The 24,716-nt window shown below is 38.9% G+C and overlaps 1 protein-coding gene and 1 non-coding gene across 2 annotated transcripts in view; both read right to left on the bottom strand.

Annotated features, from left to right (window-relative positions):
• Positions 1–240: 240 nt before the first annotated feature.
• Positions 241–24,716, bottom strand: part of RGS5 (regulator of G protein signaling 5) — a 57,299-nt gene continuing 32,823 nt past the window's right edge. The window contains exons 3-5 of the mRNA XM_019986812.2: positions 20,554–20,615; positions 9,292–9,458; positions 241–5,475 (exon numbers count right to left, since the gene is read on the bottom strand). Coding sequence (XP_019842371.1) covers positions 5,314–5,475; positions 9,292–9,458; positions 20,554–20,615 — 391 coding nt within the window. The 3' untranslated portion in view covers positions 241–5,313. The remainder of the gene's footprint in view (positions 5,476–9,291; positions 9,459–20,553; positions 20,616–24,716) is intronic.
• On the bottom strand, positions 12,669–12,741 carry TRNAY-AUA (transfer RNA tyrosine (anticodon AUA)). Its single transcript has one exon. It is a non-coding gene; the product is annotated as a tRNA-Tyr (tRNA).

Here is a 24,716-nt window from a genome sequence, read left to right as displayed (position 1 = left end):
ACTTACATCAGTAAGTTGTTGCCATCTGAATCCAAGGGAATGTAGTGAACAGTTAATGAATATCAGACACTTTGCTATCTCTCTTTCTGAGTTTTGCATGTCAAGCTGTATTACAGTTGATGTTTATTAGGAGAGGGATATTCCCACCTGTTGTTGTAAGGAGCATAGTGAATAAAGCAGCCCATCTTAAGGGAGAGTTTCACATCCAGAATGTTCAGGAGTCAAGAAGGAATCAGAGACTGTTATATAGATACATATTTAATATAATAAATGTGATTGTGGTTACAGATACATATTTGGTGCTTTATCAAGTAGTATGAGTTACAGAGTACACAACACGTTGGATACAAAATTTGAAGATAAACACAATTGTTCCTAAATGAAAAACATGGGATACATGCTGATGAATGGATTTCCAAACTTTCATTTCCACTCTTTTCTCCAGGCTGGTCTCCTGAAGATGAGTTGCAAGTTGTAGCAGTCTTAAAAAAAACTCAGTCCCCCAAATTCTAATAACATGTAATATGAAAAGAACTTTTGGCAAAAATTATCCAGATTACTCCTCTCCATTGGAAAAATTTGCAACATTTCCCACTGTTTTGTTTATGCCTTAGTTTATACATGTTTCTAGATAGGGAGTTAAATGCTTTAATTGTATTCATTATTAGATAAATGTGGTTAGACTCAATTATTTTAAATGTATCCTTATGCCAGAGGAGAAGAGAAATGGAGACATAGGTGTGAAAGAGAAAGGAAAATTTTCTCAGGTGAGAAAACAAGAGACTTATCAAACTAGATGTAAATGTTGAGTGAATTTTTATCTTCTCTACTAGAAGATAAAATTATTGTTAAACTGTGAGGTGAGGATAATATTCCAAAGTTTGGTTATCTGTCTTTTTCCCTTTACTGTCTGCTGTGAGTTTCCATTCAAAGCTAATAGTGTCTTAGTTGGAAGACTTGATCTTTTCAGTTACAGGATGTTGGGGGAAGCCTTTCTTTTAATATTTATTGCTCTGATCTGCCACATGACCTGTTTGGGTGAAAATACATTTAACACAGGGAGTGGCTGCTAAATTGTTAAGGAGCCTTGTCCAAAGCAACTATTAAACACACACTTGTCTAATAGAATGGAGAGACTGGAAAACCCATAAACCGAGATTTAATAAGACCTCATGTCCAGAACCTACAGAGAGTTGTCTGGCCCTTGGGTTTGGACATTCAGATATTAGAAACTGAGTTCTCCATGCTCTGCTCTCTGGCACATGCAAACCCACTGGGGAAAGGATGGCTTCCGTGTTTCTTCTTTTATCTAATCCAAACTCCCTAGGATTTTAAAATGGAGTTTCACATCTAGCTTCATTGTTACTCAAGAAATGCCTTCCTGCAAATCTTGGTGGTGACACCAAAAAGTTATTTGATTTTCAATCAAGTGGAGTTGCTCTTAAATGTTTCCTAGTGAATGGACTCACCTTGTAGGTAAGTTTAGGCACTTACTTCTTCACCACTTCTCACTCCTCCTTTCCCCCCTTTCTTTTCTCATGACCCTATTTGTACCAAACTTGCTAAATTACTGGGAAACAAAGAAAATGACTACTAGAAGGAATGATTTCAAGGGTAAAAATCATTTCCCTGAAATATAAATAGCCTTTGAAATGATTCTCAAATTATCAAATTTGTGATGGGACAGATAGATTGAAAAATCCCTGACAAAGAATGTTTATTAGTTTACCAATTGATTTGTTATACCTTGTGAAATAATAATAACTCCACTCTGTTGAAAGGGGGTGTATACAGAGAACAACAACCAAGCAAAATTAATGGCTCTATAGAAGGCAAAAATAAAAACAATTTCTTTAACAAATTCTTCTCTTTATGCAGTAAAACCTGAAATATGCTTAAAGCGTAATTTGTACAGTAGAGAATGAGCACATGGGTGGTTTTGGGAGTGGGGCACAAAATGTGTTTATAAATTTGCTTCTACTGATTTGAAAGCAAAATTACTGAAACACATCAGTTCTACATTTCAGAAGGTGTCTGTGTGTGTGTTGGTGGTTGCTCATATGAACAAGCACTGAGTTAGCAGATAAACATGGAACACAGTCTCCTAACTTATTCCAGAATAGATAGTCTTCCTCTTTGTTCTGGTCAAATTTGGATACTAATCTGATGCCAAGCTCAAACTATATCAAACACAAGCAGAGAGACAGGGCGTGGGGGTTACCCGGCCTCCCTAACCTTGGGTTTCTCTCAAAGATGAGAAGCATGTACTCCTGTTCCCATCGACCACCTCTCTACATCCCAGATCTACACAGGACTGTGTTACATTTTCTCCAGGGAGGAACATATCAGCACCAAGGGCTCCTCCACTGAGCTTCATACTTAACTGGGCAATTTACTCTAGGGAGATTGCAGAGGAGGGGGAGGAGGGAAAGGAAGTGATAAACAGACATTACACATTCTTTTCCTGGAAAGATCACCCCAGTTTTCCCAACTTCCCAAAATTTAAAAGAATGCTATTTTGTTTGTTTTACCATGGAAATTTTTGGTAGTTCAGTTTTTTCTCTTCTAAGTTTAAAAACACTCTCAAAATATGTCAAAGAACTTTCTAGGGCGACGTTTACATGCTTGCTCTTTCATTTGGGGCTGTGATATTTATATTCCTTTTAATTTTTTACTTAGAAGAGTGTCTGATGTGTGTGTTTATCCTGCTTTAAATTTAAAATCATGTTTACATTTATATTACATGTCACCAGTTGACTGCAAGGCATTCGTGCTTCTTGTAGCCTTCACAGCTCTGCGCTCCTGGTGCTTTTCCTGCTTTTTCTGCCTCCTGTGTTTTCAGCTTATGAAAAGGCAAGGCCCTTTTTATCCTCCACTGACAAGTCTACCCACTTACATAGGATGTGCAGTCAATTTGTGAATACGGTAAGCTTGAGTCTTTGTAACATCAACCATCTTGGTGAACTTTCTAGTCTCTAGTCAGTTCTCTGGGTGTTTGTAAACATTTGGTTACTTCAAATAATATGAATAAAAGATTTGAAATTTTAATGACATCAAAGTTCGATGCACGATACTGGATGCTTGGGGCTGGTGCACTGGGATGACCCAGAGGGATGGTATGGGGAGGGAGGAGGGAGGAGGGTTCAGGATGGGGAACACATGTATACCTGTGGCGGATTCATTTCAATATTTGGCAAAACTAACACAATACTGTCAAGTTTAAAAGTAAAATAAAATTTAAAAAACTGTTTAAGCATTTCAGAAAAAACCTAGATTCTTTGGTTCTTACATTTTCTAGCTGCTTGAGCAAGTATAGGATTGGTGGTTTTATACCCCTTTGGGGCAGCATAGACAGATGCTGAAAAAGGTCATGCTGGGAATTCTTGTGAATTGCTTGTCACTCCCACACAAATAGACATGGTGAGAACTTATCTTTCATGCTCTCAATGTTGACTGGGCCTGTCAACCTCTTGACAACGGAGTTTCTTTGAAGTGAGCAATATTGACACATATGAATGAACTCATACCAGACTAGCAACTGTTGGCACTAGACCCAGTCACTCCAACCCATTTTCAGAGTTTGAAATGGCAAGTATTCAGAAAGGGCACATTAGTCTTTGAAATAACAAAAATAAGAAAAACCCAACAAATGTAGTCAGTGTTTACTCCAAGAATACAGTCATATAGTTGCTTTACTTTCAATATTCTTAGTGAATAACTGAATTAATAGGTTACAGATGTGTGAAACTAGGAGTTTTGTAAATGAAAGAAAGAAACAAAAGGAGGAAATACAAGACTAAACAATGTAATCTTCTACTTAAACATTTAAGATGTTTATTAATCCCTTAAAAATCACTTTTTTAATTAACTCACTATCCTCACTTAGTTACCCTCATACACAGTTGGTCTCTTTATTACTAGATTATGTATTGCTTAGTCAAATCTACTAAAGATAATAAAAAATGCTAGTAAGACTTATAATAATGAAATACAGCATTAAAAGTTTAAACCTACTAAAAATTGGCTATATGTAAGGCATGTACTGGTGATGGACAGGGAGGCCTGGCGTGCTGCAATTCATGGGGTTGCAAAGAGTCGGACACGACTGAGTGACTGAACTGAACTGAAGGCATGTTAGGGGTATAAATGTGTGTTTTGACTATAATACAATTCACTACTATGGTGAGCAAAATAAGGAGGGGAATGAGCAGTTGCTAGAAGATCAGATCATTTTGCAAAATGCAGGGTACTGTAAAACTCTATCTCACTTAGAAAGTCTCTGCATTTAGTCAAATTAAGTTTTCTGAAGATAATTAGCTATTTTGAAGATAATCATCATGTACTTAACAAACCGATGGCACCATCGGACAACTACCCCTTTTAGGTTTGACAAGATTTCTCCCTTGTAGTATACAGCCCTCTTGATATTGAGGAGGAAGACCACTGCAATGAGCAGCACGTTTGTGTTTTACATGATTGGAGTAAGCAATTTTGGAATTTTGCACTCACACAAATTTTAACTAATTTGAAAATGGAAACCTTGGGCCTACTTTTAGAGGCATAGATACGTTTATAAAGCAGTCCATTGGCAATCTCAGGTCACTGATTTAGTACAGAATTTGGTAACTTTATGTGTGGGAAGGTCTGAGGGAATTATAAGAAGCCCCATGGATTGTGTTCAGATTGATTTTATATAAACACAATATATTCTTGGCTGTATCTCTTGTTTATAATCTCTAGTTAACACAAAGATGGTCTCAAAGGAAGACCAATGTTTTGAATGATGTATTTGCTTAAAAAAATCAAATAGTGGTTGCCTCATAAAATGCCTACCACATTTTACTAACCAAATTCAGAAAATAATGAGCGGCCTTCCTGGATCAGAATTAAGACAACAAATGAGATCAATTAATCTCACTTGAAATTGGTTTTTCCACGTCCATATTCTTTTTCATCCCAATTTAGATGGCAATCCATTACCAAGTGGAACCACATTCAATGATATCATATTTCTGCTTTATGTTTCCCTAAGTAGAGTTTTTCTGTTGTTCGGACTGAGTTTCACAACAGCCTACAAGAGTAGAGCTTAACTGAGAACAGGGGCAGGAAGGGGAAACTGGAAAAGGAAGACATTGGGGCAATAGATAATTATCCAAAACAATGTGGGCAAAAGAGTAAGCAACCCTCCCTGGGGCTTTCCATCTAAGACTCTTTGAGCAAGCTGCTATAGGAAGATATGTGGGTTGCTGGAAAGTGCAGGGTGATTATGGGTGAAATAACTCTCAGGATGATTCTCACAGCCTGACTGCATTGCTACTTGATGAACTCCTGATAAAATTCAGAGCGCACAAAGCGAGGCAGCGAATCCTTCTCCATCAGAGCATGGATTCTTTTCTGGGCCACGTCAAAGCTACTTGGGGAAGGCTCCACCAAATTCTTCACTGTGATTTCCTTCGTGAAGTGATCAATATTCACCTGTGAGCCAGAAAACAGGGATCACTGAGTCAGCCCAGGTTGTGGGATTTGAGGAGGGGTAGGGAGAAAAGTGTTTCTCACATAACGCATGAGGGGAAGAGAGGCATAGGAAATTAGAATAGCTTATCACTTCTATTTTATATACAGTAGGGTAAGGCAGCTGGTGCTTCAACAAATGCATGACTCAGATTACGATCTAACCAGTATTAGGCACCCAGTGTTAGAAATAAACAACTCATTCAGGCAGACCTCATATAAGCTTCTCAATAACCCTAAAAAATGAGTCTTTCCTTTTCTAGGCGAAAGACAGATAGATAGGGACTTCAAGATCACAGAGCTAATAAATGTATTTGAAGGCAGAGACTCAGAATTTGAATCTAGGTATCCTGCTGCCTAATCCCATAGTCTTCCTACCACAGCATTTGGTTTGACCCCTAATGGGGAGAATGAAGAGAGAGAAATCAGGGATCCAAGACTTTATGCGTGTCTCTAGAAGAATAAGGAAACGTGGTTTTTTCCTGAAACAAACAAAGACACGTGGTTTTAGCACAACATTCATAACAACAGCAACTGATATTTATTGAGTATGAGAACTTTACTTTCACCAGCCCTGCGCTGTGAACTCCTTGAGTCTTACAACTCTGAGAGGCAATACTGACATCCACATCTTACAATTGAGGAGCAGAAGACTTAAAGCGATTTGCCCAAGATCATAAGGGGTAGTTAGAAGATTCAAAAGCCCAACAATGTTGCTTTTGCCCAGGAGACTGGAGTGTTGGGAGGCATCATGGCTTATTTGGCCTGAATGCAGGGCCATTCTACACTGTATCACTCCCAGGGACATCATTCATGCTAGGGTCCATGTGAATGGTCCCCTGGGCTTGTGCAATGTACAGCCTGCCTGGGCTTGCCTGAGTATGATTTGAGAGAAATCATTGTTTATCATGTTGTTATTCCAATGACTCTTTTACCTGAGTGTACAGAAGAAAGAAACAAAACCCAAATCAACCAATGGTTCTGAACTGAAACATTAGGAAGTGTTTGGGTCTCTCCTGGGCTGCTAAAGTTTCTTGATACTGAGAAAAGCTATCTGGGCTCAAAGAATTATGGAGTGTCTTTAGGTCAGAGTCAGGGACAAAGGTGTGACTGGAGACAGCCAGGCCAAAACAGACATGAGTGTCTGTGATCGAAGGTCCAGGACGAAGTGAGTTGAGGCTATGACGTGCTTTCCACAGGTGAGAGCAACCTGTGTGTTTTATGCGGGAATGGTGGAAGACTTCACAGACTGTGCTGGAAACGGCCTCAAAGGTGAGGTAGTCAGATGTCTGTCTTCAAAGGTGAAGACTCCAAGATCCAAAGAGGTCAATTTATATGCCTACAAACAGCTAATGAGGAACAGTCTGTTATTCTTCCTGCCACACTAAAGCAATGCTTCTTCCTTCTCTTTAATATATACTGAACTAGATGAGCAGCCAGACTGCTCATCAGCCAAAATAGTTGAAAATTTTAAAGCTAAAAATTATAAAATCTCTAACAATTATAAAGCTATCTATTAATCCTATTTTTTAAAGAATTGATATGTTTTTTAAAGAAGTGATACATATTTTAACCTCTCTAATGCATAAATGGGAGAGGACAATGGCACCCCACTCCAGTACTCTTGCCTGGAAAATCCTATGGATAGAGGAGCCTGGTAGGCTGTAGTCCATGGGGTCGCTAAGAGTCGGACACGACTGAGCGACTTCACTTTCACTTTTCCCTTTCATGCATTGGAGAAGGAAATGGCAACCCACTCCAGTGTTCTTGCCTGGAGAATCTCAGGGACGGCGGAGCCTGGTGGGCTGCCGTCTATGGGGTCGCACAGAGTCGGACACGACTGAAGCGACTTAGCAGCAGCAGCAGGTATATATACACATCCCACACACATACATGAAATTATTACAATTAAAGAGAATTGAGAATTAAAAAGCTTTAGTTAGAAACTTGCCCAAAGTCATACGTCAAGAAAGGTCTGGAGTTGGTATATCTGCATCCATTCATCTCACAAACATTCACAGAGTATTTATTATGTAACAGGAGTGGGATTTACATCCCTCTGATGCTCAACTCAGAGAATGGAGGCCAAAATTATTTTAATTAGAGCCCAACGTCCTTATAATGAAGGCCATCATTTGTGTGTTCTAGTAACTCAGCAAGGGTTTTATTTATTTTGAAACTCCATTCTTAATTTCTCATATTCTCATGATACCCATGAGTGTTCTAGTAAGGAACTTTGAGAACAATGTTTTCCTAGAGCTCAGAGCAGCTAGCAATAGCCTGGATGCATCTCCATCATTTGCATATACTCAAATCCTAGACTTCTGTGAAGAGGAATGAAGGTGGTAAGAAGATAGGTTGGAAATGGGAAATCAGTCAAAGTCAGGAAATTGTGTCAAATTTAATACTAACAGTACATTAATGTCCTTGGTAACATCACAAATAGAGGTTCCATGCTGACAGAACAGGCCAGCAGAAAGGCCATTAGAAGTAGGGGAAAGCCAATACATATGCATGGGGTGTGAGACTGAGGGGTAGAAGAGGGGATCTAGGGAGGATTCCAAAATTCCCTCAGTAAGACTAAACCCAGGTGCATGCTAGGATTCTCACTTTCTCAACTTGACCAGTAGTACTCTATACTCTGCTCCTCACCTCCACCTCCTATGTCATGGAGGTGGCTCATCTGTTGGCATTAGGTATATAATCTAATTTGATTATTAGATTATAATAATCCATTCAGATAAAGTTGCCCTTTAAAAAGGATCAGTGATGAGTAATGCATTACCAAAGGAATACGTCTCAAATGATAGAACCTCAAGAGTCTAGAACACCTGTGAGAGAAAAAAGATATTAGGGTTTCCCTCTCTCAAATCATCTTAAGTTAATTACTGCCTGCCTAAAGGGTTTGCTCAGATTACCTCTGTACCTGACCCCAAATTTTGATGAAATGTTTGATGTCCAGATTGGATTACAGTGTGCAATGTGAAATCAGTGACCTGACCAAAACACGATGAATGGGTCTTGCTGAGGCCATCCTGAATTCCACAAAAAATCTTTTCAATTCAGTTTTACAAATAGGAAAGGGCAGATAAACTGCCCTAAAACCTCTTTGAAATCAACACACATCTTTAAGAGTTAATTAATATTGTATTGTCCTCCAACATCTGTAGCACTGTTACCATGTGATCATTTGGTTTTCATGAGTAGAAACCTTGTCCAGATCAGAGAGTAAATGAAAAAGCCCTAGGGGAGACCAGGGGGTGGTGGAGAAGGGGATGGAAAAGAGAGAATTTTCACCAAAAAAGAAAAGGAAGGAGAAAAGGAGAAAGGGGAAAAGGTGAAGTAATAGAAACATTTATCAGACATTAATTTGTTCAAATGCTGAGATATGTATTTTCACATCCACTGTTTGATTTCATCCTCACAACAATCCTGCAAAATAGTCTTCATTATCCTCATTCTCCCAAAGAAAGAAACTAAGTTCAGAGAGACTGAGTACTTCACCCAAGATCATACAACCTGTATTATCCTCATTTGTGATTACATGCTACTAAGAGAGACCCATACTGCTTAGAAAGTGGTCTAAACAGAGTTCAAGTTCACATCTGCTTGATTGTATTGCTCTCCCTTTGCATTCAGTAGGTGTTTAAGAAAGGTGGCCCACTTTCAAATAGGAATTACCTTTAGTTGCCCAATGTATTGTAGATGGAAATCCTTCCTGGGAAGTGGTTGAGCTGACCCCCATTGACCACTCTCACCCACCTTCCAGTCAGGACCAACCTCTTTAGGAGCCTCCACTTGGATGAATTCTTCATAAATTTTCTTTGCTGTCTCAGCCATCTTGACAGGGGACTTGATCTTCTTGTAATCTTCACAGGCCATCCAGAACTCAAGATTCTCCTCACTGAATTCAGACTTCAGGAAACTTTTGAAGCTGGCCAGTCCATCTAGCAAGGAAAAAGGTTATTTGAGGAAATGTATTCTATCTGATCTGTATCTATATCTGTATCTATCTGTATATCTGTATATATCTATATGTATATCTGTATCTATCATCTGTCTATCACTATATGCAATGTTGTAGCCTAGGTTTATTTGTAACACATTTCTGTTATTTGCGTAAGAACCTTACTAAAGTTAACTCATTTGTTAACCATTACAAACCTAAGAGGCAGAGACTGCTATATCCTATTTTACAAATGAGGTCAGACAGATCAAGTAACTTTCTATTAGTTAACCAGCTGGTAAGTGGCAGAGCTGGGATTCAAATACAGACAGTCTGTATTTGGGTGATGAAAGTTTAACTGTACATAGCATTGAGGAACATTGTGAGCACTAATGCCATTCTGGATACTAACCAGTTACCAAAAAGAAAAAAATACACTGAAAACTTGATTTGGTAGTGTAAGGAATATTAATGTTTACTCTCATGTATCAACTACTCAGTTTTTTTCTTTCTAAAATTGATTTTTGGAACAAATACTATGTTCCAGGAATTATGGTAAGTAAAATAGACATGCTACTTGCCCCAGTGAAAGATTCTGGGGAGGTAGAAAAGAAAATGATGAAACACATACAAAAAATGTGTGCACAACAAAAGAAAGCAATATGAAAGATAGTAAGAGTAGTAAAAGGGTCCTAACCTGATTTTACATTTAGAGAAGGCCTATATGAGAAAGTGAGACAGGAGACCTGAAGGAGGAGTGGTAGGGCCCTGATGAAGGGGGCCCACATGTAGAGCAGTTACTACACCCATCAGTGAAACATCAGTCTTTAACACATATTAAATTAAGTGTAAGTATGACTGTTGTGGTTCTGTTTTCAGAGTACCGTTGCTCATGTAGAATATATTTCAGCTTGTAAACCCAGGTCTCTCTGCATTGAGGGCAGATTCTTTACTGTCTGAGCCACCAAGGAAGCCTATATATATATATATATATATATATATATATATATATATTATACAAATATGTATATTAGAGATTCTTGGGTCTGATCCTTTTGTTTTCTTTTTCTTTATTCTAACCTTGTTCTGCCGGAGAAGGCAATGGCACCCCACTCCAGTACTTTTGCCTGGAAAATCCTATGGATGGAGGAGCCTGGTAGGCTGTAGTCCATGGGGTCGCTAAGAGTTGGACACAACTGAGCAACTTCCTTTTCACTTTTCACTTTCATGCATTGGAGAAGGAAATGGCAACCCACTCCAGTGTTCTTGCCTGGAGAATCCCAGGGGCGGGGGAGCCTGGTGGGCTTCCATCTATGGGATCGCACAGAGTCGGACACGACTGAAGCGACTTAGCAGCAGCAACCTTGTTCTGCAGCTCTAAGCTCCAAAGTGGTAGATAAGTTGAAGGCAAGGTCAGGAATTAGGAAGGCAATGAAAATGAACAAAGGAAAAATCATTTTATATCTTCAATATTTTCCTCCTTTTAAAGGTGACATATAGATAGATAGTTAGATATATATGTAGCTAGATAGAGAGATATAGATAAATAGGTAATTGATAAATAGATAGATACTTTTTTTAACCCCAATTCTAACAAATCTGTATGTACTGAGAGAGAATCCACACACATTTATTATGTAAGGTAAGTGGACTTCTAAAGGAAGGAGAGAAAATTTTAGCTCCCCACAGACTATATCAGAGTTACAGGCACGCCTGGCCTGGCGTTTGCCTCCCAGGCTGAAGGCTGGACTGACTGGAACCTCAAGGTCTACATTTCCTCTAACTTGTCCCTCATCAGAAAACACTTCTACAATTCATTAGTTTTACTTGGAGAACATAGTCATGTACTGAATTCACTTCCTTTGACCTAATTTCTATTTCCATTCTTCTTGAATATTTCTCCCTACTTCTTTTTATAGATTCTAACTTTCATTCATTAGTCATTGCCCAATACATCAATTTCAAACAATATGCAAAAAATATCATGATTAAGCCAGAAATATAGCATTGTCAGTTTTCAATTTTCCTTCTATACATTTTGTCTTTATATCCCTCACAGTTCCCAGCAATTGCACTCAGTTTTAAAGAAACAGAATTGCTGAATTATAATTAACTTGGATTAGAGTCACTGACAATTCTGGATCCAAACAAGAAACTTTGCATTTTAATCCCTTCTCCCTGTAGTTAATATAAAAACATTTCTTTTTAAATTGAGCAACACCTAAAAATACACTGGGGAGTGATGGTAGGTATGATAAACAATTTTCTCTAATAACTGACCTAGAAGAATTGCTTTAAAACCACTTAATAATGTTCACCAGAATAAGATCAGATATATTTTCCCTCACTCCTGCCCATATTTCCAGCACTATGTGATTTCATAAGCCTTTCAGGTATGACTTAAATCAAATCCCTTATAACTATACAGTGGAAGTGACAAATAGATTCAAGGGACCAGATCTGATACACAGAGTGCCTGAAGAACTATGGACAGAGGTTCGTGACATTGTACAGGAGGCAATGATCAAGACCATCTCCAAGAAAAAGAAATGCAAAAAGGCAAAATGGTTGTCCAAGGAGGCCTTACAAATAGCTGAGAAAAGACAAGAAAGGAAAGGCAAAGGAGAAAAGGAAAGATATACCCATTTGAATGCAGAGTTCCAAAGAATAGCAAGGAGAGATAAGAAAGCTTTTCTCAGTGATCAGTGCAAAGAAATAGAAGAAAACAACAGAATGGGAAAGAGTAGAGATATCCTCAAGAAAATTAGAAATACCAAGGGAATATTTCATGCAAAGATGGGCTCAATAAAGTACAGAAATGGTATGGACCTAACAGAAGCAGAAGATATTGAGAAAAGGTGGCAAGAATACACAGAAAACCTATACAAAAAAGATCTTCATGACCCAGATAACCACGATGGTGTGATCACTCACCTAGAGCCAGACATCCTGGAATGTGAAGTCAAGTGGGCCTTAGGAAGCATCACTGTGAACAAAGCTAGTGGAAGTGCTGGATTCCAGTTGAGCTATTTCAAATCCTAAAAGATGATGCTGTGAAAGTGCTGCACTCAAAGTGAAAGTGAAAGTGATGTCGCTCAGTCATGTCCAACTCTTTGCGACCCCATGGACTGTAGCTCACCAGTCTCCTCCATCCATTGGATTTTCCAGGCAAGAATACTGGAGTGGGTTGCCATTTCCTTCTCCAGGGTTTCTTTCTGACCCAGGGATCGAACCTGGGTCTCCTGCATTATAGGCAGATGCTTTACCATCTGAGCCACCAGGGAAGTCCATATGCACTCAATAATTTGCTGCACTCAATATGCCAGCAAATTTGGAAAACTCAGCAGTGGCCACAGGACTGGAAACAGTCAGTTTTCATTCTAATCCCAAAGAAAGGCAGTGCCAAAGAATATTCAAACTACCACACAATTGCACTCATCTCACACACTAGGAAAGTAATGCTCAAAATTCTCCAAACCAGGCTTCAACAGTACATGAACCATGAACTTCCAGATGTTCAGATTTAGAAAAGGCAGAGGAACCAGTGATCCAATTGCCAACATCCATTGGATCATCAAAAATGCAAGAGAGTTTCAGAAATATATCTACTTCTGCTTCATTGACTACATTAAAGCCTTTCACTGTGTGGATAATAACAAACTGTGGAAAATTCTGAAAGCGATGGGAATACCAGACCACCTGACCTGCCTCCTGAGAAATCTGTGTGCAGGTCAAGAAGCAACAGTTAGAACTGGACATGGAAAAACAGACTGGTTCCAAATCGGGAAAGGAGTATGTTTATTGCTTATTTAACTTATATGCAGAGTACATCATGAGAAACGTTGGGCTGGATGAAGCACAAGCTGGAATCAAGATTGCCGGGAGAAATATCAATAACCTCAGATATGCAGATGACACCAACCTTATGGCAGAAAGTGAAGAAGAACTAAAGAGCCTCTTGATGAAAGTGAAAGAGGAGAGTGAAAAAGTTGGCTTAAAACTCAACATCAGAAAACTAGATCATGGCTTCTGGTCCCATCACTTCATGGCAAATAGATGGGGAAGAAATGGAAATAGTGACAGACTTTATTTTGGCGGCTCCAAAATCACTGCAGATGGTGACTGCAGCCATGAAATTAAAAGACGTTTGCTCCTTGGAAGAAAAGTTATGACCAACCTAGACAGCATGTTAAAAAGCAGTGACATTACTTTTCCAGCAAAGGTCCGTCTAGTCAAAGCTATGGTTCTTCCAGTGGTCATGTATGGATGTGAAAGTTGGACCTTAAAGAAAGCTGAGCACTGAAGAATTGATGCTCTTGAACTGTGGTGTTGGAGAAGACTCTTGAGAGTCCCTTGGACTGCAAGGATATCCAACCAGTTCATACTAAAGGAAATCAGTCCTGAATATTCACTGGAAGAATTGATGCTGAAGCTGAAACTCCAATACTTTGCCCACCTGATACAAAGAACTAACTCATTGGAAAAGACCCTGATTCTGGGAAAGATTGAAGGCAGGATGAGGAGGGGACAACAGAGGATGAGATAGTTGGATGTCATCACCAACTCGATGGACATGAGTTTGAGCAAGCTCCAGGAGTTGGTGATGAGCAGGGAAGCCTGTTGTGCTGCAGTCTATGGGGTCACAAAGAGTCGGACACAACTGAGTGACTGAACTGAATGAACTGAACTGATGTGTTATCATTTAGTGACACAGGAATCAATAGTACATGCTGAAAGAAGAAATAAAGACTGAGTTTTCTCTCTGTCATCCTTAAAGTTTTTATTGTTCCTTGAACAAAAGGTGTCAGTTAGTCTCTGCCTAAATGAGAAAACTCCCAGGCACTTTCCAGCTGCTGGGAAATGACAATATGAATGAAGTCTTATGAGCTCCCACACTATCAGGTCTAAGACTGCAGAGGAAGCAATAACTTCACAGAATAAGTGTAGGGCAAATTAACTCTCATTAGCCTCATGTCCCCATAACATAGTGATTCAGGCGTTCTGAATCACCCTTTCCACATCTTTGAAAAAGGTAGGGCTAAAATTCTAGTCCTCCAAAACATTGTTATTTATGACCTGAGGATACATTCCAGGATGCCACAACAGTAACATTTACCACATTACCAAGACATCCTAGACAGGGAATGAGCTCAGAAAATAACATTTCCTGGATTCACGTAAGAGAAGTGATCACTTTTTTTTGTTTGTTTTCCCATGGGATTATTTGCTACTATGACTCTTTCTCCCAGAATGCTGTTGATTATCTGAGTTCAAGATTCGAGTTTCACTTATCTTTGCCCCTCTTTCAAAAGTATCCCACCTCTTAGTGTAAATCTGTGGATCTAATATTTAATAAAGGTTCAAACTGAATAAAATAAGACTCACTGAGATAAAAATTTCCTCCTATGTCTCAAAACTGAAGAGCACAAACATTAAGGAAAAATAAATTTACTGATTATGCTATTGCTGCAGTATTTTATTTCATGGGCAAGTTACCTAAACTCTTTCTGTCTTGGTTGCTTTTTCTGAAAAATACAAATTGTTTGCATATCTAAGTGCTAAAATTATTGAAATCATTAGATAACCTAGTATATGCACAATGTATAGAACAGTGACTGAATAATGAATGTAAGCTATTGCTTTTTTATAACTATTGCTTTAAAGAAAGTTGTGACTACTAGTGAGTAAGATGATGATAAAGAACAGCCAGACAAAAGAAGGGAGAAAATTGGAAATCAAAGAAGAGAAGTAGAGGAGAATGCAAAGACAGAAACAAAAAGAGGAGCCAAATCCAGGCTATTCCATTCCCCATGCAAGAGTCCAAATCTCAAAGATGTTTCAAGAAAATGTTCTGACCTTTTGGAATTCCTGGGGCAAAGAGATTCACATAAAAGTTATGTGGCTACTGGGCTATGTTTCATTCTTTCTCTGCTCTTAAAAATAGTCACATGGAAGAGTTTAATGTCACTGTCTCATTTAAACTCCCACATGCAATCTGTTTTTGTATTTAAAAAGCAGTGCATCAGTTATGTGCCCCATGGACCTTCAAAAAGAAAACAGATGGTTCTGTATATAAAACTGAAGACGAAAACATAAGAAATTGGTGTTTTCTCAGAACAGAGTCAAATACACTTGGCAATTAAAAAAGATTTTGAATAGGTTATTAGGTAAGGCCTATTAGGTTTTAATAGGCTTAATATAATCAGTAAAAAATAAATAATTATTCTGTACACAACACAGTATTGTAAATCAATTATATATCAGTAAAGAATATTTTCTTAAATAAAAAAATAATCTTGTGGAACAGATTGAGTAGCAGCTTAACGGTCTTACTTTTTTTAAAGGTTTGGTACCAATTGATTTCATTTTCACTCAAAAAAATTTTAGTAAAACATGGATTTAAGGAAGGCTTGAGGGACTGTATCAATGATGAGAATCAATATCCTATATCAGCACAAGAGAATGTCAAATGTTCCTCATAAGTCAACAAACATGACACTCTCTGAGGTTAAATGATTTAATTTATCAAACATGCAAAAAGAATCATGTTTCTAGTGCATGTTTTTCAAATGTATCTTTCTTTATTACCTACTCTGAATCAATCATAGCTAATGTCAGAACCATAATAGTTCTGGTTATAGACCATTGGTTTTTGCAGATGCAAAGAATATCTCATAAGAACTGAATTGCCAAAGTTTGGCTTAGTTATTCACAATGCATGAAAGTTAGTGTCTGGGGAAATATGTCAAAAACTGTCTCTTTTAGTCTAATGGTGTTGGGGTAGAATTACTTGGGCACGCCTATCATTTCACTGGTCCTTCTTTAGAAATAGACAGAGAGAAGCAGAGACAAAGGGGCAAGAGAGATAGTGTCATAGAAGCAGAGATCGATGGGAAAAGGGAAAGACAGAAAGGAAGAGGGAGACAGAAACGTGTAACAGAGAAACGGAGGCAGGGAGGGAGAGGCTGTCCTGCGTGCCCAGGGCACCACCTCCTGTAGGGTCTGGCTCTTTTTCATTTCTCTGAGACCTCTGTATCCACACCAGAAACACTTTTTATTATTTGTGCTGGTTTGAATGAATAAATACCCTTTCAAGGAAAGACTTTCGACTGGAACAGTTATCAGATGTTTTCCCAATTATTACTTGGGGAAATTGTCCAAATCTTAAAAGTATTAGTTACTTAAGAAGATAATGATGTGGAACTTAAGATTATACACACACACATATATACTCAAGACACATACATAGTATATATAATTTTAAAATATTATATCAAATTAAATAAAATGTGAATATTACATATACATTTGCACACACATATATATGCATATACATATTTCCCCTTTAGAGGCAAAAAACATTACTGCAAGAATGTCGGATCTCAAGCTCACACCATGGAAATCAACTATTTGCAAGCTGAAAAACTTCAGTCCCAAAATGCTAGGTGTTAACACTAAGTGCCTCTGGCTTAACTTATTCTATTAGTTCTCTATCTCCTAAAAGCCTGAAATATATAAACATGTGGCCCTAAGGATTAGTGTGGCTGAAAGGATTGTGAATGGGCATATAAATTTATATCTTTCTCCTTAATAGCTTTAAAAACATGACAACAGTTCTTCTAATTTTGTTTATTGATAGTAGCAATAAATATCTGTACCCAGGGTATGCATAATTCATTTGTCAGGTATTGGCCCAAAGCCACAGGTAACACAATAAGTCAACTGATAAACATAAATATTTTTTTCCTAGTTGACTTCATGAAATTTCTGTGTGCCAGAAGGATAATGAAGTCAACATTAACCCAGTTATTCAATAAATGTTTGTTGAACACTTTATATGCACAAAGGAGAAAAGGAAAGATATAAGCATCTGAATGCAGATTCCAAAGAATAGCAAGAAGATGAGAAAGCCTTCCCCAGCAATCAATGCAAAGAAATAGAGGAAAACAACAGATTGGGAAAGACTAGAGACCTCTTCAATAAAATTAGAGATACCAAGGGAACATTTCATGCAAAGATGGGCTCGATAAAGGACAGAAATGGTATGGATCTAACAGAAGCAGACGATATTAAGAAGAGGTGGCAAGAATACATAGACCTGTACAAAAAATAGCTTAATGACCCAGATAATCATGATGGTGTGATCACTCACCCAGAGCCAGACATCATGGAATGTGAAGTCAAGTGGGCCTTAGAAAGCATCACTACAAACAAATCTAGTGGAGGTGATAGAACTTCAGTTGAGCTATTTCAAATCCTGAAAGATGATGCTGTGAAAGTGCTGCACTCAATATGCCAGCAAATTTGGAAAATGCAGCAATGGCCATAGGACTGGAAAAGGTCAGTTTTCATTCCAATCCCAAAGAAAGGCAATGCCAAAGAATGCTCAAACTACCGCACAATTGCACTCATCTCACACGCTAGTAAAGTAATGCTCAAAATTCTCCAAGCCAGGCTTCAGCAGTGCAGGAAGCATGAACTTCCAGATGTTCAGGCTGGTTTTAGAAAAGCCAGAGGAACCAGAGATCAAATAGCCAACATCTGCTGGATCATGGAAAAAGCAAGAGAGTTCCAGAAAAACATCTATTTCTGCTTTATTGACTATGTCAAAGCCTTTGACTGTGTGGATCACAATAAACTGTGGAAAATTCTGAAAGAGATGGGAATCCCAGACCACCTGACTTGCCTCTTGAGAAACCTATATGCAGGTCAGGAGGCAAAAGTTAGAACTGAACATGGAACAACAGACTGGTTCCAAATAGGAAAAGGAGTATGTCAAGACTGTATATTGTCACTCTGCTTATTTAACTCATATGCAGAGTACATCATGAGAAACGCTGGGCTGGAAGAAGCACAAGCTGGAATCAAGATTGCCAGGAGAAATGTCAATAACCTCAGATATGCAGATGACGCCACCCTTATGGCAGAAAGAGAAGAGGAACTCAAAAACCTCTTGATGAAAGTGAAAGAGGAGAGTGAAAAAGTTGGCTTAAAGCTCAACATTCAGAAAACTAAGATCATGGCATCCCGTCCTATCACTTCATGGGAAATAGATGGGGAAACAGTGGAAACAGTGTCAGACTTTATTTTTGGGGGCTCCAAAATCACTACAGTTGGTGACTGCAGCCATGAAATTAAAAGATGCTTACTCCTTGGAAGAAAAGTTATGACCAACCTAGATAGCATATTGAAAAGCAGAGACAGTACTTTGCCAACAAAAGTCCATCTAGTCAAGGCTATGGTTTTTCCTGTGGTCATGTATGGATGTGAGAGTTGGACTGTGAAGAAGGCTGAGCACCAAAGAATTGATGCTTTTGAACTGTGGTGTTGGAGAAGACTCCTGAGAGTCCCTTGGACTGCAAGGAGATACAACCAGTCCATTCTGAAGGAGATCACCCCTAGGATTTCTTTGGAAGGAATGATGCTAAAGCTGAAACTCCAGTACTTTGTCCACCTCATGCGAAGAGTTGACTCATTGGAAAAGACTCTGATGCTGGGAGGGATTGGGGGCAGGAGGAGAAGGGGATGACAGAGGATTTGATGACTGGATGGCATCACTGACTCGATGGACATGAGTCTGAGTGAACTCCGGGAGTTGGTGACTGACAGGAAGGCCTGGCATGCTGCGATTCATGGGGTTGCAAAGAGTCGGACACGACTGAGCGACTGAACTGAACTGAACTGAATCACTTTGTAGTACAGCAGTAACACAACATTATAAATGAACTATACTTCAATAATGTAAATTTTTTTAAAAGTCAGAAGTTGATAATATTGAGAAAGTTTCAAATTAATGACTTTGGTGCTCTGCCTCCAGATATTAGATATTGATTCTATCACAGGTAAGCAGAAGATGACCTCGCCAAAAACAAGACAAAAAATGTTGTTTGTGTACATTTCCTCATACATTCTTTGCCACCTATTCTATGTCTATGAATCTTGATGGTCCCGTGGGAAATATTTTTTAAATCCTTATTTTCGCAAAGCATTGAACAAAGTTTCATATTCAATTTTTATAGTGAGAATGGAAAAATGTGAGTTAGATAATTTACATAAATACTAGTTTTAGGGAGAATGATTCAAGATTTTTGTATTACCGTGCACTTCCTGTTGTGAAATTATCCAGATGAAAAAGACTAACTCCTGGATGTCAATGAGTTTATAATCTGTTATAGGAGGAAGATGCTGTGATCAGAGCACGATGCAGTGAATAACAAGTAGTGGAAAAATGTGCAAACTAACTGTGCTGCAAACTCAGAGGGAGCATAAATCATTCTGGATGGTCAAGGAAAACTAGGCATTTAGTACTTAGATTCGCTCTAGTGGGAGAGGAGAATTTCAACTGATAGAGATACGAATACAAAATCTTCTCGTCAAAGGGATGACACATAGAAATGGAGGGGAGAACAGAGCAGTTTGACTGCAGACCAGCAATAATAGTTACTATGGAGAATTCTAAGAACTAGAAATTTAAACTCGATACTTCCGACCTTGGGAGTCAGTAAGGATTTTGCATTGAGAAAAGGCAAATAGTGCTCAGGTGTGTTGGTATTAGCTTGGAGAGGAGATCTTGCTTTCGCTTTTGTCATGTCTTGAATGAAGATACAAAAGGCATGCTGCCAGAAGAGGAAAATAAGGTTCAGAAAGGTTAACAACCTGTGGCTGGTTCCAAAAGCAATTAATAGCAATTTGAAATACCACCCAACCCATGCCTCAGAGTTTAGTGATATGTACACTGATACACCCAATCCATATCAAGCCATTCTGAGCCCAAGCTGGAAGATGAAGTGTCTCTATTTTACTGATGAAAATTTTAAGACGAACAGAGGTCAAACTACTGGCTCTGCTCATTCAAGTAAGCAGGACAGATGGGAATACAACTTGTACTCAGGAGCCCTCCAGACAACTCATTTTCACATTCTCCCAAGGTGAGCTAGATAATCATACTCCCTTGGCATCCTTCCAAAGTTGAAGAAATATCATAATTTGAGAAGAAGGCAGTGGCAACCTAAAGCTGCCCATTTTTTTGGCCTCTTTCCCCTGACCTTTATAAAAATAATTCAAATTTACGGTTGTTCTTTTTTCCCCAAACTTACAATTGTTCTGCAGGAGCTTGTCCAGGGAATCACGCCACTGCAGGGCCTCGTCCAGCGAGGGTCTAAATTAAGCATTAGGAAAGAAAAAAGGAGACAGAAAAAGCTGCATTAGAAGAAAGTTAACCACATACACCAACAATGACTTGGACCCGCTTTTCTTTGAAATGTTATAGTTAATGACATTCTCAGAAAAAGAGAGTTACAGTTGTTTTATTCTGATCAAGTGAGTTTGATGAGCTGGGTTTGATTTCCTACATCTATGTTGCATATTTTCATCTTTGTTGAACAATGTGGTTAGGGCTGTCCCTTTTCAGAATCAGAGTGTATTTGTCATGAAGCTGTGTCTTGATATTCTTGGGTATCCCATGACAGGGTCTCCAATTGTGGTCTTTTCTTTCCAAATGTAACTGAGTAAAATCCAATTTTCCTACTATGGGTCTTGAACTCATGTTCCCTGCTTCATCAGGGCTACACTTTAAACACCAATTTAATCCACAGAGAGCATTTTTTTTCTGATCTTTGCAGGATTTATTCATTTTAAACATGCCTTTTCTCCCTAGCTTACAAGGAAATCTGCTTATTAAAGCTACAGAACTCCCAGTGGGAGATTATATGCTGACAACCAAGATTTTAGAATCCAATAAAAAATAGATAAAACTGAATCTCAAATAATACAAACAAATCATCGGTACAAACTAAAGCATGCATTTAAGAAGAAGTTTGTACTGCACATTTATAACCAGGGGCCCATGAGGCTCAGCCCTAGCCTGAGGTCACTCAAAGAGCATTTCTTTCACATTGACAGCCAATTGCCATCTCACTGGGGCTGATGGAAGATGCAAGGTGTGAAGCTGCCTCCTGGTGGAAATATTACCATAGCAGGTCTACACTGAAAAAAATCTGGAATCAAAAAAAAAATGTGGGGGGTACTTCTCTGGTGGTCCAGTGGTTAAGACCCCGTGCTTCCAGTGCAGGGAATGCGGTTAGATCCCTAGCCCGGGGATGTGGTTCGATCCCTACTAAGGTCTCATATGCTGCATATCATGGCCAAAAAGTTTTTTTTTTTAATGCAGGTGCATTTTCCTGCCCAAACAGAACAGGATAATTTTTTTTTTTTTTTTAAGATTTACTCTTTCTGAAAAGTGGTGAGACTGTGAATCAGTTCAGTTCAGTTGCTCAGTCGTGTCCAACTCTTTGTGACCCCATGAACCACAGCACACCAGGCTTCCCTGTCCATCATAACTCCCAGAGTCCACCCAAACTCATGTCCATTGAATCGGTGATGCCATCCAGCCATCTCATCCTCTGTCGTCCCCTTCTCCTCCTGCCCTCAATCCCTCCCAGCATCAGAGTCTTTTCCAATGAGTCAACTCTTCGCATCAGGTGGCCAAAGTACTGGAGTTTCAGCTTCAGTATCAGTCCTTCCAGTGAATGTTGAGGATTGATTTCCTTTAGGATTGACTGGTTGGATCTCCTTGCAGTCCAAGGGACTCTCAAGAGTCTTCTCCAACACCACAGTTCAAAAGCATCAATTCTTCAGTGCTCAGCTTTCTTCACAGTCCAACTCTCACATCCATACATGACCACAGGAAAAACCATAGCCTTGACTAGACGGACCTTTGTTGGCAAAGTAATGTCTCTGCTTTTCAATATGCTATCTAGGTTGGTCGTAACTTTCCTTCCAAGGAGTAAGCGTCATTTAATTTCATGGGTTCAGTCACCATTTGCAGTGATTTCGGAGCCCCAAAAAATAAAGTCTGACACTGTTTCCACTGTTTCCCCATCTATTTCCCCAAAAGTGATGGGACCAGATGCCATGATCTTTGTTTTCTGAATGTTGAGCTTTAAGCCAACTTTTTCACTCTCCTCTTTCACTTTCATCAAGAGGCTTGTTAGTTCCTCTTCACTTTTTGCCATAAGGCTGGTGTAATCTGCATATCTGAGGTTATTGATATTTCTCCTGGCAATCTTGATTCCAGCTTGTGCTTCTTCCAGCCCAGCGTTTCTCAAGATGTCCTCTGCATATAAGTTAAATAAGCAAGGTGACAATATACAGCCTTGAAGTACTCCTTTTCCTATTTGGAACCAGTCTGTTGTTTCATGTCCAGTTCTAACTGTTGCTTCCTGACCTGCATATAGGTTTCTCAAGAGGTCGGTTAAAATAAGCCAAAAATGGGAGTAACAGATCTGATTAAGTAATCTTTAGTGGTTTAATTTTCCTGACTAGAAACACAGATGTAATGAATCAAAAACTCAACAAGAATTCCTTGGAAATTTATATTTAACAAGAAACTACCTTCTCACCTCCCTTTTTCTTCTGATTAGTATAAAGGAACACAGGGAGGAGAGAGGAGAAATGACATGAGGAAGGAATTACAAGCATGCCCCTATATTTTTCTGCCTCATTTTATTTCTAACCAGAAAAGGAGCTATTTTCTACAAGTCAATAACTCCTCTGGGCTCTTCTATATTACCTCATACTGAGAATTTTTCCTTTGCATATACTAGTTTGTACCTACATCTTTTTCACAAATGGCCTTATCCATCTTAATTTTTTCACTACAGTGGGTTTAGTATTATGCATATGACACCCACCAAGTGTTTATTGATTGCTGACAGAAACAAGAAGACATTAAATAATTGAACAAAAGAAACAGAGCAAAGGAAAGACTGAACTGGCTTCTGATTTTATAAATACCTTTGTAAAATGAAGTCGCCTTCCTGTCCTCCGTCTCCTCAGGCTAGTGTGGAGGGGCACAGGGAGAAGAAATGGCAAGAGCAGGCGCACCAAACTCAGGCACGTTACCACATCCAATTTGTCTCAAATGGTCTTGCTAGAATGAGGCTAATGGTCACTATCAACAGCACATCACAGCCAAGATTAAATTCCTGAAAACGATGTGTGCAGAACTTGCTTGGGGGTAATATTAGTCCAAATTGATTCAAGGACACAGTCAAGCAGAACACATCCCCCACAGCATGAAGCCCAGTACTCTGATTATCAGCCTAGGAGGTGCCACAGGTTCATCCTGTCCTGATTCTCAGAATTTGCCATTAAGTCTGACTTCTTTGAAACGAGATAGGTGCAGATCTAAATGACCAGTAAGTATCCTGGTTTACAAGGTCATTGCTGACCACAGAGAGTGGGCACGGAGTTTCTGTCTGTGGATTTGGAGGAGAGGAGGAAACCAGTCCAAATGAAAGGCAAGATAAACATTTATAGAGATGCTTAACTGTTTTATAATAGCCAGTGTAAATACCACTTGGTCCAGGAAGTGATGATCTCAACTGGAAGAGCTCTCTTCCTCTACTGAACTCTTATCACGTTTACTTTTTGAATCTTCTACAAGGCAATGATACTCACTGCCTAGATGAGCATACTCACTGCCTAGATGCCATAGCCTGTCAGTCACAGAGAGATTTTTCCATTCTACTTGCTGATGGTGCATTCCCTGCAGTATTAATCTACCCTGCAATATGCATGTCAGATTAATGCATAAATTAATAATGGTTCAGTTTGCCCAAGTTTAGTCTAATTGATGAAAGCTACAAATTACCCAAAAACTTAGAGTACAAATATTTTAGCCCCATGAACTGTGACTATAGTTATAAGCAACTCTGGCACTTCCTTAACTAGAACCATGGGAGAATATTTTATTCTCTCTAAGCACTGGTGGTTTTCTTTTTTATTTTCTTCATAGAAAAAAAAAAAAAAAAACTACATAGTCTCTGGCACATATTTAAAGTTGCTTTATGGTGTTCTCGCTCTTGACAAGAAAAATGAAATCCAGGTTATTTATTGGCATTTAAGTGCCTGTTCAGCTCTCCCTTCTTTCCTGCAATATGTCTGCTCATGTCCAGCCTCAAGTTCATAGACATTTATTGAGGTTTCACCCCAAGACCAACAGTGACCTGAGCACCGTGGATGGGGATACATATAAACACACCTGCCACTTTTTGATGTCTATTCTCTTGTCAGACATTGTGCATCCATGTTTAATCCTCACAACAAAGCTCACTCTGCAGTTTACCAGGCTGGAGTATGTGTAGGACACCACTTTCTAATTGTTCTGTCCTATGCAATCAGTCCATTCTGAAGAAGATCAGCCCTGGGATTTCTTTGGAAGGAATGATGCTAGAGCTGAAACTCCAGTACTTTGGCT

The sequence above is a fragment of the Bos indicus genome, chromosome 3, assembly GCF_029378745.1.
Source record: "Bos indicus isolate NIAB-ARS_2022 breed Sahiwal x Tharparkar chromosome 3, NIAB-ARS_B.indTharparkar_mat_pri_1.0, whole genome shotgun sequence".
Lineage (NCBI taxonomy): Eukaryota > Metazoa > Chordata > Mammalia > Artiodactyla > Bovidae > Bos > Bos indicus.
This window is presented reverse-complemented; position numbering and strand designations above follow the sequence as displayed.